Source organism: Muscardinus avellanarius (genome assembly GCF_963383645.1).
Source record: "Muscardinus avellanarius genome assembly, chromosome: 10".
NCBI lineage: Eukaryota > Metazoa > Chordata > Mammalia > Rodentia > Gliridae > Muscardinus > Muscardinus avellanarius.
In genome coordinates this window covers 12,886,334-12,901,603 of record NC_137796.1, presented here as the reverse complement: position 1 = coordinate 12,901,603, position 15,270 = coordinate 12,886,334, and the positions used below count along the sequence as shown (strand labels likewise).

Below are 15,270 nucleotides of genomic sequence, written 5' to 3'. Positions count from 1 at the left end.
GCCCAAGTTTCATCTGCACAGCAAAGGGCCAGGAAAGACAAAACCCACCACCGTGCCTGGAGAAGGAGGCCCCAGAAGTCTAAGGCAGCTGGAAGAAAGTAGACCCAGTCTCCCAACAACTCAGGTTCAAATCTCCCATTGAATTCTCATTCCCAGAAAAAGACACTGACACCAATCACCTTAAAAACTAGTTTGCATTTCTGGTAGGTTCCAGAGTGCAGAACTTGGGAGTTGTACTGCATCCAGCCTGGACTACCTTAGTTTGCCTCCCACAAAGTAACATTATACAAAACTGTATTTACAGGAATACCACTTAAAAATTAAGGGTGCATACAAAAGTAGTCAGGAACGTCAGAAATACCAATGCAGGACGAGCTGAGGAGGAGGGAGAATCATGTTCCACACTGGGGCCCGGGTGATGTGCTGAGTACCGGGCAGGGAGAAATGAGCAAATCTCAATGCCAATTCTGGGGAGACCAGTCATGCCAAGGGTGTTCAGGGGAGTGCAACTGGCGTAAATATTACAGTCTTAATTATCCAGTCCCCGCTGTCCTGGCACGTGGCAGGAGCCAGGTGGTGGTGATGGTACGGGGGAACAAAACACAGGAGCCTGGCAAGCCCACAGGCACAGCAGGGCTCAGAAGGCATAGCGGGTTCGGATGTCCTCGAGCTTCTTGGACACCTCCGGTGGGGTGCGGTCCAGTTCTTCAGACACATTCTTTTGCTTGTTGGGCTCCATCGAATTGAACTGCTCACAGAGGTCTCCGTCAATCACATTCTAAGACATAGAGGAATCAGAGGGAGAAAAAGTTTAGATGTGCAAAGAAAAAGGCATAGGCTTCAGCAGCAACTACACTGCTGGTAAAAGGAAGGCTTTTCCTTCCCTCAGAAACCCACAACCCTCTTGAAGAGCAGGAAACATTCCTATCACTGCATCCATCAACCACTCCCTCATTCTTCATTCAGGACTACTCTGATTTAAAAATTTTTTTATTTTGGCAGTACTGAGGATTGAGCCCAGGGGCATTCTACTTCCAAGTTACACCTCCAGCCCTATTTTTCTTTATTTTGAAATGGTCTCACAAAGTTGCAAAGGACCTCACCAGGTAGCTGAGGTTGTCCATGAACCTGTGATCCTTGTGTCTCAGCCTCCCAAGTGCTGAGATTACGAGCATGTGCCATCATGCCCAGCCTTATTCATGCGCCACTAGGCCTGGCAAGATTGTTCTAATTTTTAAGAAACGGAGGCCCAGAAAAGACTTGGTGAATGAGCTGAATCCAGATTCCCCTTTTGAATGCAGATTCCCAAACCTACCTTAACAGGGAAGTAATAGGAACGAAAGCTAAGGTGGTCCCGCCCACAGAGAGGTGGGTGCTCAGACCTCAGGTGCATTTCCACATGTTGGAAGAAGTCATGGTCCTGGTAAAAGAAACAAAGACTCCATCAAATTCATCACTGAAGGGAAAAAAAGGTTACTTCAACTATTAGTCTATGGTTTCCAGAAGCACAACACACAGGCATGCCATTGATTTTTTTTTTTTGGTGGTACTGGGGGTGGAACCCAGAGGCTTTCTACCTCCGGGCTATACTCCCAGGCCTATTTTCTATTTTATTTGGAAACAGGGTCTCACTAAGTTGCTAAGAGCCTCACTAAGTAGCTGAGGCTGGCCTCGAACCTGCGCAATCCTCCTGTCTCAGCCTCCCAAGGGCGGGGATTACAAGCGTGTGCCACCATGCCTGGCAAGTATGCCATTGATTTTTAACCAACAAACAGATAAATATCTAATCACTCTTCCCATGGTTACAGGTTTTTCTGCTCTTACAGGATAACTAAAACCCAAAAGACACTTCATTGTATTTGTAGTACGAAAGAGAATGTGATTTGGTAAGAGTGGCCTTTGAGGTCAGATTCCTGATTCCAGATTGCTTGGCTGGAATGACACATGCCAGACTCAGTCAACGCCAGAATTGTTCCCAGGAGGCAGCAAGCACCCTCCCCGGGGGTATCACACATTCAATTCTAGTCTGTAAAGTTCTGTTCTTGGGCTTTGGGTTCAGTATAATCCTATACTCATACTAGTACAGTATAAAATGAGTAACTTTCCAGAGAAGGAAAAAATTTCAGACTCTTATCTCCCCTGGCACTTTTAACCACAACCTTATACAATTTCTAAAATTCTCCTAGTTACAAGTAAGGACAAGTGGATTTGCCCTCTTGAGACAGATATAACACCAAGAAACCTTAGCAAGGCGAAGGCCCCAGCCACATGGGGCCATCTCACCTCATGGGATGTAAATGGGACAAGGATGCCAATCCCTCCTGACAAGGTGGTATAGACAAGCGATTCCGAGCCCCCAGGGATAAGTGTGGTCTTCTGTAACGACAGCACTGTCTCCCCAACGTGGTAGTTCATGATCACCTCTGCCTGCAATATGAAAACAAACCATTAGCTGTGTGCCTTCTGGAGCCTGCTCTAGATTCCAAGAGCAGCAGTCCCCCACCTCCACCATACTCACTAGCTTTTTTGTTTTCTTTTTGGAGGGTCTGGGGATGGAAGCCAGGGGCATTTGACCTCCAAGTTACACCCCCTGCCCTATTTTTATTCTTTACTTTGAAACAGGGTCTCACTGAGTTGCAGAGAGCCTCACTAAGTAGCTGAGGCTGTCCGCAAACCGGGATCCTCCAGTCTCAGCCTCCTAAATGCTGGGATTACAAGCGTGTGCCACCATGCCCGGCTTATTCACTAGCTTTTAAAGTACAAAAATTAGCCTGTGACTCCAGTACTTGGGAGGTTGAGACAGAAGGATCACAGGTTCAAGGCCGGCCTTAGCAACCCAATGAGATCCTGTTTCAAATAAAATATAAAATATAAAATAGGCTGGTGGTATAGCTCAGAAATAGAATGTCTCTGGGTTTAATCCTCAGCACCAAAAACAAAACAAAAAACAAAATAAATAAACCCAAAATTACTGGAATTTAACAATGCTTTTAAATTATTTCATCTTTTACTTACTTAAAAGCTTAATGCCTCAAAAATATGCTGAGGATAAACAATTATTATCTATAAATCATTCTGTGAGCTGGGCATGATGGGGCATGCTGGTAGTCCCAGTGCTTGGGAGGCTAAGACAGGAGGATTATAGGTTTGTGGCTAGCCTCAGCTACTTAAGTGAGGTTCTCTACAACTTAGCAAGACCCTATATCAAAATAAAAAATAGGGCTGGGGTGTGGCTTGGAGGTATAATGACCCTGGGTTCAACCCCGAGCATCGCATAAATAGATTGCATAAATAAGTAATAAATATCTTATTATTACCAAGATTGCAATTTAAAAAAAGAAAAAAGGAGGAGCCTTACACAGTGAGTGGTGCATGCCTATGCTCGGGAGGCCAGCTGCAGAAACTTACCAAGACCCTCTTTCCAAAAAAAAAAAAAAAAAAAAAAAAAGACTTCCGGGAAGATGGCGACAGAGAAAAGCAGTGCTTAAGAGCCCCACTAACAACCAATCTCTATTACCACAAAATCAGTGCCTTTCATAGCCAGAAAACACCATCACCAGAGAAACAAACAAATGTAACTATAAGAGACAGAGAAAAAGAGGGCTGGAAAAACGGGACACCAGAAAGAAACCAGACTGCAGTGCTGCAGCCGGAGCCACGGCGCGGAGCAGCGGGCGCCATCTTTTCTTGCAGCACCAGGCCCCAGAGGGGAGGGGGACTCAAAACGGAGCTCAGAGCCACAGAGGAGATACGCCGGCCTCACGGCCGAGGACGCAGCAGCAGTGCCTTACTGCTGGCGGCAGCAGCGAGTTCACCGGACGGCTACGGCTACAGACCAACACACTCAACAGCCCACCAGGTTCCAGAGAGAAGCGGTGGACATCAAGGCGAGGTGAGCCGCTGTGGAACAGCCGGGCGGGATTCGGCAGATTTTTTCGGCGCAGGGAGCATCTAAAGTTCCCAGTGGCTGGGCTCAGCACACGCTGCAGAAACTCAGAGCGGAGCTCAAAACCAGAGAAGAAATACGCCAGCCTCACAGCCGAGGGTGTGGCAGCGGCGCCATATTGCCACCGGCGGCGGCGGCAGCAGTGAATTCACCGAGTCCACTACAGCTCCATCTGCGTACTCAACAACAGTGAGTCAAATTGCGGGCCCCAGAGGAGAAATCCCAGGGACTTGACCCAGTGGGGGAGTGGTTGTGGCAGAGATATCACACCATAGGAGAACATCCAACCTGGCACCCCCCATAGTCTAAAGCAGCTTCGATTGACTCCCTGGGTCTCAAACTCTGTGATACAACCCAGTAAAGGAGTAGTGGGGTCTGAGATACCATAGACTCGAGATCCAGAGCACCTTAAGTGAAGTCGTAGTGACCCAAGGGAAGAACCCAGAGAAGGCACAAACTTCCGAAATCATGGGAAAGAGGAATAACAATGGAGCAATGAATGCCCACAACCCTACAACATCAGAACCCGATAAAACAGAAATCCAGAGATCTCTAGAAAATCAAATTAGGAAAATAACTGTAGAAATAATAGAGGTGTTTCGAAAAGAATTCAGAGAGCCAAAAAGAGATAAAGGATGCAATTAATGAAGTAAAGGCCTCAATTCAAAGTACAAACAACCGATTAGACCACATGGAGAATAGAATCTCGCTCTTAGAAGATGATCAATCCAAAAATGAACGCATAGTTTCTAATCTAGAAAAAAATATCCGACAGCAGGAATCTGACATTGAAGAAATATGGGCCCATTCTAAGAGAGCTAACCTAAGAATAATTGGAATAGAGGAGGGAAAAGAAGGTGAAACCAAAGGGATCAACAATATCTTCAAGGAAGTAATAGCAGAAAATTTTCCAAACATAGAGCAAGAGGTCGATACACAGGTCCAGGAAACTTATAGAACTCCCTTTAGACAGGATCGGAGAAGAGGATCCCCACGCCACATACTTGTCAAAATGACCAATGTGGAAGCCAAGCAGAGAATCTTAAAGGCAACAAAAACAAAGGGCCAAGTGACATTCAGAGGCAAACCAATTAGAATCACTCCAGACTTCCCAAACCAAGTCATGAGAGCCAGAAGGGCTTGGAGTAACATATTCCAAACTCTGAAAGAAAACAACTTCCAGCCAAAAATTTCCTACCCAGCAAAACTTTCTATCAAATTAGATGGAGAAATAAGAAGCTTCCATGACAAACAGAAACTGAAGGAATTTATGTCTTCAAAACCAGCGCTAGAGAAAATACTCAAAGAGATTAACTACAAAGAAGAAATAGGTAACACACACCAGAACCAGAGAAACAAGATTTTCCATCCAACAGACAACTAAGATTAGTTATCTGTGGAGATTCATTATTTATGTTAGTCTTTTACGTATCTCTAAATTGTATTGTTTGCTTTTATTGTTGCTAATTTTTAGGATTTCTATTTGGAATATTAATATGCCTTCAGATATAGCATTTGAAAATATTTTATCCTATTCTATTAGTAACTGTTAACTCTGTTTACACTGTCTTTGGATATACAATATTTTTTTATTTCTTAGGGAGTTTGTATACTCTTCTGTTGCCTGTGCCATTGAAATCATATCCAAGAAATCACTGCCAATTTCAATGTTGTGAGGTTTTATGACCCAGATTTTCTTCTAAAAGTTTTTTTTTTTTTTTGACCTGTGACTTAAAATTTATTACATAGATTAACGTACTCCTCACATTAAATGTGTTCTCAACAAGGCTAAGTGGCTATTTTAATGTCAGGTAATTTTAGATGATTCTTCTAAAAGTTTATAGTCTTAAGATTTATATTTAGGTCTTTTATCTATTTTGAGTTAATATTTGTATATGGGATTAGGTAAGGGTCCAATTTTATTCTTTTTCATGTAATTATTATTTTTCAACAATATTTAGTTAAAAGATTATTATTTCCACCACCAAATGTTCGTGGAAACCTTGTCAAAAATAACTTGACAATATATGGAAGAATTTAGCTCTAGGCTTTTATTTAACGCCAATGGTTTATATATCTGCCTTTAGAACAGTACTACACTGTTTCAATTATTGTAGCTTTATATGGTTTGAAATCAGAAAATATATATCTTCTAGCTTTGTTCTTTTTCGAGATCGTTTTGGGTATCTAGAGTCCATATTCCATATTAGGATAGATTTTTTTTCTGAAAAATAAATATATAAATATATGATAGTTTCACCTAAAAAAAAAAAAAAAGAAAAAAATATTCTCTGGTAAGAAAGAAAGCAAAAAGAAATATTGAAATGTTATCAAAAGCTTGGTATCAGACAAATAAAACTGTTATGTGAGATTATCATTTTTAATTTTGGATAAATTGCTATAATACTAGATGTCAACCACTAAGCCAAGCATGGGAAGGAGGGCTGGGGAGGGGATCGGGTGGGGGCTGACTGGGCGACGTGTGCATGTATGTCTACAAAAGTTTTTTTGTATCCCACTATGATGTATGAATACAGTGCACAAAAAAAAAAAAGTCTGTTCTGTAGCAGGAAAAAAAAAAAAAAAAACAGCTGTGGTGGCACATGCTTGTAATCTCAGCATTTGGAAGGCTGAGATAGGAGGACCGCGGTTCATAGACAGCCTTGGCTACTTAATTTTTTTCCCCTTTTTTTGGGTGTGTGTATGGTACTGGTGATGGGAACTCAGGGCCTTCTACCTCCAGGTACACCCCCCGACCTATTTTATTTCTTAGTTGGAAATAGGGTCTTGCTAGGTTCCTGAGAGTCTTACTAGCTGCCGAAGCTGTCCTCGAACTTGCAACCCTCCTGTCTTAGCCTCCCAAATACTGAGACTGACATGATACACACATACATACACACAAAATCACACAAAAAAAATAAGCAACAGCTACCATATAATTTGCTCTCAAAAATAGATCTATTCTTAAAAGTGCAGAGATGCTCTATTAAAGTATACACCTACTACAGGAGATAAGCAAAGTCCAGGACCCAAAGAACAGCCAGTTAGTACCGGGAACAAATTTATAACCTTATTTTCCAAGGATGTCACTCTTTTCCACTAGAGAAATTTTTATGCTGATATAACATCTTAGAAAAATCTCTAATTTATACTCACAGAAAAGGGGATAGTGACGTGGGTACCTTAAGACAAACCCCACACCCATGCTTTACAGGGTGTCTTGTCAGCTCAGAGACTTGCAAGCAGAAAGGGATGTGCAAGAGAGAGCACTTGGCAGTCATGTGCACTATGGATGACCCACTCCAAATCTTTCTTCTGTGAGCCTTACCCTTGGGCTCTTTCTACACCTTACCTTTTGTGAGGCTCCGTTGAGCAATCCCCGATCCCACAGGGCTTTGTTTCCGGTGGGATCCTCATCTACTTCATCGTTGGTGTTAGGTGGGAGCCTTACCTGCAAGAAATGACACAAATCACTGGATAGGTCCTGCATCTGCTCATCTGGGTCAACCAACAGCAACATGTTTGGCCCAATTCCTCGCAAGCAAGCCGAGGGGCATTATTGACAGAGGCTTGAGCTTTTATAGCCCCACCCCCACTCCGCGAAGCTGTGTCTGAAAAATGAGAATCCCAGGAGAATCAAGCCATAGCAAGCACAGCAAAGAGCAAAAGTAGGCAGGAGAACAGAGACAAGAGAAGTTAGGCTGGGCTTAAAAGATAAGCCAAGATGCTAGTAAAAGGTAAAGAAATATCAACCACTATCTCAAACTAAACCCATCATGTTCTACAGAGAGGAGGGAGCTGAACCAGGGTGGTAGACAGAGGGATCAAGAGACTTGGTAAGAAGAAAAAACAAAGAGTTTTGGGGGCGAGTTAGCCTTAGTGCAAATGAATTTCATATCCCCCCCCTTTTTTTCAGTACTGGGGATGGAACCCAGGGGTATTCTACCTCTGAGCTACACCCCCAGCCCTATTTTTTAGTCTTTTTATTTTTGAAACAGGGTCTGAGTTGTGAAGGGCCTTGCTAAGTGGCTGAGGCTGTCCGCAAACGGTGATCCTCCTGCCTCCGCCTCCCAAATGCTGGGATTACAAGCGTGCGCCACCACGCCCGGCCACCCACTTTTATTTCTCACATTTTAGATAATGACCCTCCTGGCTCCTTGGTTTTATGAACACAACAAAATGAGCTACCTTTCCTACACCTCACTATAAGCCAAGGAAATAAAAACTCACCACACAAATGTTACCAAACTTGTCTGCCCCAGCCACAGTGTCATAGTCGAGGAGGCTAGCTGTAGTGACCCATCGGGGGTAGGTGTCATCGGCAAAGATGATGAGCTGGTTCTCATTACGCTTGTAGCGAACCCAGATGAAACTTTCTTGGACATCAGACACAATTACCCTATGTCCAATTGTCTGGATCCCAGATATATAATTGGCGATATGCTGGGGAAAACAAGGTCAAATGGGTGTAATCCTGGAATTCAGAACCCATAGGAAATATAGTTTTCCCTGACTACAACACACACAGGGTCTGTAGAACAACACACATCAAAGAACAGTGGTCAGCAATAAATGCCCAGAGGTGGGGGGGAAAACTGATCCCCCCCCCCCCCGGTTCTGGGGATGGAACCCAGGGGCATTCTACCTGAGCTACACCCCCAGCCCTATTTTTTATTCCTTATTTTGAAACAAGTTCTCACTGAGTTGCAGAGGGCCTCAACAAATAGTTGAGGCTGGCCATGAACTAATATTCCCCCGTGTCTCAGCCTCCCAAATGCTGGGATTACAAGTATGCGCCACCACGCCTGGCTAAAAAAAAGCTGATTTTTTTTTTTTTAAACAGTACCAGGGATGGGACCCAGGAGGCATTGTACCTCTGAGCTACACCCCCAGCCCTAGGTTTTAGTTTTATTTTTGAAACAGGTTCTCACAAGATTTGCGAAGGGCCTTGCTAAGTAGCTGAGGCTGTCTGCGAACCCTGATCTTCCTGCCTCAGCCTCCCGAATGCTGGGATTATAAGCGTGAGCCACCATGCCCAGGAAAAAAAAAAAAAAAAAAAAAAAGCCCGCCTAAAAAAGATGATTTTTAATAGTGGGAATAGATGACTAACTCTCACAGTTCTCACAGGTGAATTATTTATAAAAGTAAGCAGGATAAAAACATGGTTCTTGATCTGGGTATGATGGTACATGCCTGTAATTCCAGTACTTGGGAGGCTAGACAGGAAAATGGTAGGTTTGAGGATAGCCCCAGCAAATAATGAGACTCCCATCAACCTAGTAAAACCCTGTTTCAAAATAAAAAATAAAGCTGGGCGTGGCAGCGCACGCTTGTAATCCCCACGCTTGGGAGGCGGAGACAGGAGGATCGCACAGGTTCGAAGCCAGTTTTGCTGGCTTAGGAGACCCTGTTTCCAAATAAAATAATATTAAAAAATATATACATAGGTCTGGGAGTGTAGCCCAGAGGTAGAAGGGCTTCCAGGAACTCCAGCACCACACATAAATAAATAAATAAATAAATAAATAAATAAATAAATAAATAAATAAGGACATAATGGCACATGTCTGTAATCCCAGTCCTTGGGAGACTGAGATAGAAGGCAGGGCTCAGGGTAGAGCTTGGAGAGAGAGTGCCCCTGGGTTCAATCCCCAGTACCACAAAAAGAAAATAAAGAAAAAATAAATAAAGAAAAAAAAAAAAAAAAAAGAAAAAAGAAAAAGGGCTTCAGGCTGTTGTACAGAGTTTGAATGCCCCTGGGTTTAGCCTCCAGGAGGAAAAAAATAAAATAAAAAAAGAAAGAAAGGAAAAGGCAGGATGGTTTATGGTTTTAAATAAGCCAAGAAATGAGATCATCTACTTTTGCCCTTCTCAGGCCTAAAGGGCCTAATTCTGAAGCTGGAACTGGGGAAATGTAACACTGTTTAATAAAGTCACATGATTTTCAAGAACCATTTTGCACTATCCCACCAATGCCCCCCACCTCATTATCCTAAATCCCCAAACTGAGTGGTTTATCACCCCTTTTCAGGAAAAAAAGTTATTCAGCGTGACTGTGCTTCTACCACATTTTTACTTTTTATGCTCCCACCCGAGCCTACTGCCCCCCCCCATTCCACCTAAGACCCAAGTGTATTATTACCAACTTGGGAGTCTATGAGCCTGATCCTAGCCTCCACACCAACTATTTACCTTATTCTCACACTTTCGGAGTAACTTCTTCTTCCCCAAGTCATAGACTCGCAAAAGCTTCCCCACACCAATCAACACTCTCCCCTGAAACGGGGCAATAGCAGCAGGGACCTCTTCCACTGGAGTCTGTTGAGAGGAAAAGCAGGTCATGCAGTCATCAGAACATACAGCCAGTTGGCCCCACCCCTCAACCCAGAAGTGCCCGCCTCTACAGATACCTGTCAGGGAGACAGGAGCAAGTGACCTATTTTTCATCAGAGAAATAAACTGCATAGGCAGAGTCCGTGCCAAACCACGTCTTTGGGTAAACAGGTCTGACACTGCATCTCTGCCACCAAGTGGATTAATGATGCAAGTGAGAAAAAGTTCTGAAGGAACAGTGAGGACCCAACATCTAACAAGTAACTGAGGTTTGTCAAGGAGCAGGAAAGGACTGTCAGTGAAAAGTGACAGCTTGGCTGTAAGGGTGAGACAGGAAGTACAACACAAAGGAAGATCTGCGAGGTAACTATTTCTCAAAGGAGAACCCCTTCCTGGTAATCCTGAGGGGAGTCAGATTCATATGCTGCCAGTGAGGAGAAGAGAATATATTCTTTTTTTTAGTAATGGAGTTGAACCCAGGAGTATTCTAGCTCTGAGTTGCACCCCAGACCTTTTAAATTTGAAACAGGATCTCACTAAGTTTAAGTTTTTGAGGCTGGCATCAAACTTGTGGTCTTCTTGTCTCAGCTTCCCAAGTATTGGGGTTATAGGTGTGCACCATCACGCCCAGCTAAATTATTCTTAGCGCGGGGATTACAAGCGTGCGCCACCACGCCCGGCCCAAAAGTTTATTTTTTTACAGCACTGGGGATGGAACCCAGGGACATTCTATCTCTGAGGTACACTCCCAGCCCTACTTTTTATATTTATTTATTTATATTTATTTTTGTGGTACTAGGGGCGGGACCCCAGGGCATTCTACCTCTGCGCTACACCCTCAGCCCTGAGTCTCACTGAGTTAAATAGGACCTAAGTAGCTGAGGCTGTCCGCGAACCATGATCCTCCAGTCTCACCTCACGAATGCTAGGATTACAAGCATGCGCCACCACGCCTAACTTATTCTTTATTTTGAAACAGGGTCTAAGTTGCACAGGGCCGCACTAAGGATGACCGTGTTTCGTGGTCCTATCTCAGCCTCCCAAATGCTGGGATTACAAACCATGCACCACCATGCCTGGCACCCCCAAATTTATTTTATTTTTATTTTTCGGGTCTGTGGATGGAACTTGGGGGCATTCGACCTCCAAGCTACACCCCCTATCCCCTATTTTTTATTTTGAAACAGGGTCTCACTAAGTTGCAGAGGGCCTTACTAAGTAGCTGAGGCTGTCTATGAACCACAATCCTCCGGTCTCAGCCTCCTGAATGCTGGGAGTACAAGCGTGTGCCACCACGCTTGGCTCCCCCCAAATTATTTTAAATAAAAATGTTAAAAAATATTTTGTAGGCCAGGCATGGTGGCGCATGCTTGTAATCCCCGTGCTTGGGTGGCGGAGACAGGAGGATTGCGCAGGTTCGAAGCCGGCCTCGCTGGCTTAAGAGACCCTGTTTCCAAATAAAAATATAAAAAATAGGTGTCTGCGAGTGTAGCCCTGAGGTAGAAGGTTTCCAGAAACCCCAGTACCACCAAAAAAAAAAAAAAAAAAAAAAAAAAAAAGCTTAATGAGGCCATCTGCAACTTAGTGAAACCCTGTTTCAAAATAATGAAATAGAGTTGGAGGTGTACCTCAGAGGTAGAATGCCCCTGGGCTCAATCCCCAGCACCACACAAGTCTGTTATTTCTATTTTATCACATCTAAAGTATAACAGTTCCAGGGCAGTAAGCACATTCCCACTGTTGTGTAACCATCATCACCAGCACTTTTTTTCATCTTGCCAAACTGAAACTCTGTTCCACTGAAACAAGAACTTCCAGAGATCAATTCTTTGACTAATGAATTTTGTTCACAAACTGCTGTCTGCATAGTAAGACAGTAAACAAGGGGCTGATTCAGTTTGTTTCTATGTCTCCACTGAGGGAGAGAGTGCTCAGACTTCCTGTTGGGAGTTAGGCACTGGTGCACCAACAAACAATGAAGGTCCTAGCAGTTCCCATGTGCTGCCAAGAAATGGATTAGAATTAACAAGCGGGTCCCCAAAGGATCTGACTCATAAATTTGGGAAAAGTAGAACTCAGTAGGATCTAAGGTCAGGAGACCCACTGGCTGTTTCCTACCTTGTGTAAGAACTCCAGTTTTTCCCCACTGTTCACAAGCTTGTAAGTATAGACAAAGCCCCCGGCCACAGAGCGGGGGTTCAGTATCAGGTCCTTGGCCACGCCCACCAGCACGTACCAATCTTCACCAGTGTTGGAGAACCTGCAGACAGCCACACTGCAAACAGATTAAGAAGCAAGAGATAGGAATTAGTCAAAATCCAAAGAACTCCTGGTTGCCACCTACCAAACCCTGGATTGCCCTGGGCTCTTTACCTGAAAGCTGCCTCATTCTGTTCCAGCTGGACAAGGTCCAATGTATTCCCCTGGATAGGATTCATCACACGGATCACAGACGCCCACTGCCCATTGCCAGCCTTGGGAGCTCCGAAAATGGATTCAGGGAGGTTTTCATTGAGGAATGCGGCTGCCATCTCTGCAGCCAGCTCCCGCTCATCCTCCCCTGCTGCTTCCACCATTTCCTAAATCCCAAAGGCAAGAAGAGCCAGTGTGTTTAAAGAGCAGTGGACAAGCAGCACGAATACTCCAGGGGGAGCTCCAAGCATAAAGGAGCAAAGCCTGTCATTCCACACTAGGATTTCCCAAGTAGAGATGTACAGACAAGGGGATGAGGGAAGATCATTAGCTAGAAACCCAGATACTGTCAGCTACACTTAAGCCCCCATGTTTCTATCTAGCCCACCTGATTCCCCCTAAGACTACTCATCTCCTCTCAGGATGTTTCAGTTCTACATGGTTGAGGCTTTTTGGTTCTAGCTGGGAAGTGGTTTCTGGAAAGAGCTGATGTGGGAAATCTGAAAACTGTTTCCTCTGGGCTCAAAACCAGGAAAATATAACCCATTTTGGAAGCTCAAGGACTGAAGAACACTGTGCCAGAGAGGGAGCAAAATTCCAATAGCTCAGTTCAGCCTATTAGTCCTGGGTCAAAGACTGATTTTCCCACATAGGTTCGCATGCACGCCTTTTAACGGAACCCCGGAGGTCAGACTTGTCACCTCTGCCATCTGCTGCTTTCTCTGAGCTTTCGTGGCCTCCGTGTAGGCATTGTGGTCCGTCTCAATGATGATAAGGTTGTTACTCTCAGGGTGGATGACAAATTTCCTGGGTGTGTACTGCAGTGGAAAGGCTACTTGATTGAAGACAGCACCAAGCTTCTCTAATGCCAAAATCCTACGACAAAAAGGAAGAGTAAGTAAAGAGGCTCACTCAGGACCTAGAAACCGGTGTTGAAACGGAACATGATCAATCGCAGCAAACACAATGCCAATGCGCGCATGCTGCCACTGTGCAGTCTTGCGGGCTGCCTGCAAGACTCTTAACCTAGCGAGACCTTGTTCCTGTTACAAAATAAAAAATAAAAAGGGCTGCAGCTCAGAGGTAGGATGTCTCCAGGTTCAACCCCAAGCTAAAAAACAAAAAAACAAAAAAACAGATCAAGTAGTGTTATGTGCATATTTACCACTATGAATGTCACTATCATGTACAATTACAATGCACCAATATATACAAAATATACAGCTACTTAATCTCTAATGATGAAAAGTTTACTCAGAATTTAAATATTTTCAGTCAGCCACAGTAGCACATGCCCCTGGGTTCAATCCCTAGTACCACTAAAACAAAAAACTAGCATTCATTCTGTGCTATAAAGGACACCATAAGAACATGAAATATAGCTGGGCATGGTGGTGCACACCTATGATCCCAGTACTTGGGAGGCTGAAACAGGAGTATCACAGGTTGAAGAGCCTCAGCAACCTAGCAAGATCCTGTACAAACAATAAAAAATAAAAAGTGTTCAGGGTATAGCTTGATGGTAAATGCCCCTGGGTTCAATACCAACTACTACTGCTATAAAAGTGAAGGACAACATGTAAAATAATAAAAAATGTTCAAATCATGTGTCTGACAAGACCTTTTATCTAGCTCTAAAGAGTTTTTACAATTTGCTACATTTTGGATATTTGAAAGGCACGTGTTAAAAGGCTTGATCCTCAGTATGAGCTATGAGGTGGTGGAAGCTGAAGGTGGTCACGAGGAACATACCAAGGAAGGGAACTGTGGGACCCCAGCCTCTCCCTCACTCTTAGCTCCCTGGCTTGTAATATAAGCGGTTTTGCCCTGACACATGCTCATGCCAGGATAACCTGCTTGACCACAGGGCCAAAGCAATGGGCCAACGGACATTGATTGGAACCTCTAAAACTGTGAGCCAAATGACTTGTTATACCAACGGAAAGCTGACTAACACAACCCAACATCAAAAGGACAATCAATAACCCAATCTAAAAAATGGGCAGTGATTTAAACAGACATCACTCCAGAGAACAGCCAATACACACAGGCAAGTATGCTCAGTGAGCACCACGAGCCCCAAGAGAAGTACAAACCGAAACCACAACGCCAACTAACACCTACCAAAATGGCTGGAACCAAAGCCATAAAACAAGCATCCGAGAGACCACAGAGAAACCGGAACCTTCCCACCTTGGCTTGTAGAAATGGTAAAGTGGTACACAGAGCCATTTTGAGAAGCCATCTGGCAGTTCCTCAAAAAGTTAAACATTACCATTTGATCTCTCAATTCTATTCTTACAGGTATATTTCAAAGAAAAAGAAAAACTCACATGCAGACAAAAATTCATACATGAATATTTATGGTAGCATTACTCCTAATGGCCAAGAAGCAGAAATGATTGGTTCTGACAGTAAGTGACAGTAAGTGAAATAAACACTGCTGTTTGTTTACTGTAGTACCAGGTGAATCCAAGAATTCTACCAAGTTACACCCCCAGCCCCATTTTATTTTGAAAGAGGGTCTTACTAGATTGATGAGAGTCTTATTACTTGCTGGGTCTTGTTCTCAAACCCGC

At 43.8% G+C, this 15,270-nt stretch overlaps 1 protein-coding gene across 1 annotated transcript in view; it reads right to left on the bottom strand.

Annotated features, from left to right (window-relative positions):
• Positions 1–637: 637 nt before the first annotated feature.
• Positions 638–15,270, bottom strand: part of SF3B3 (splicing factor 3b subunit 3) — a gene marked incomplete at both ends in the record, with an annotated part of 52,149 nt that continues 37,516 nt past the window's right edge. The window contains 9 exons of the mRNA XM_080702602.1: positions 638–778; positions 1,316–1,420; positions 2,284–2,427; positions 7,299–7,397; positions 8,177–8,389; positions 10,139–10,264; positions 12,398–12,554; positions 12,653–12,858; positions 13,393–13,567. Of these exons, the coding sequence (XP_080558728.1) occupies positions 638–778; positions 1,316–1,420; positions 2,284–2,427; positions 7,299–7,397; positions 8,177–8,389; positions 10,139–10,264; positions 12,398–12,554; positions 12,653–12,858; positions 13,393–13,567 (1,366 nt within the window). The remainder of the gene's footprint in view (positions 779–1,315; positions 1,421–2,283; positions 2,428–7,298; positions 7,398–8,176; positions 8,390–10,138; positions 10,265–12,397; positions 12,555–12,652; positions 12,859–13,392; positions 13,568–15,270) is intronic.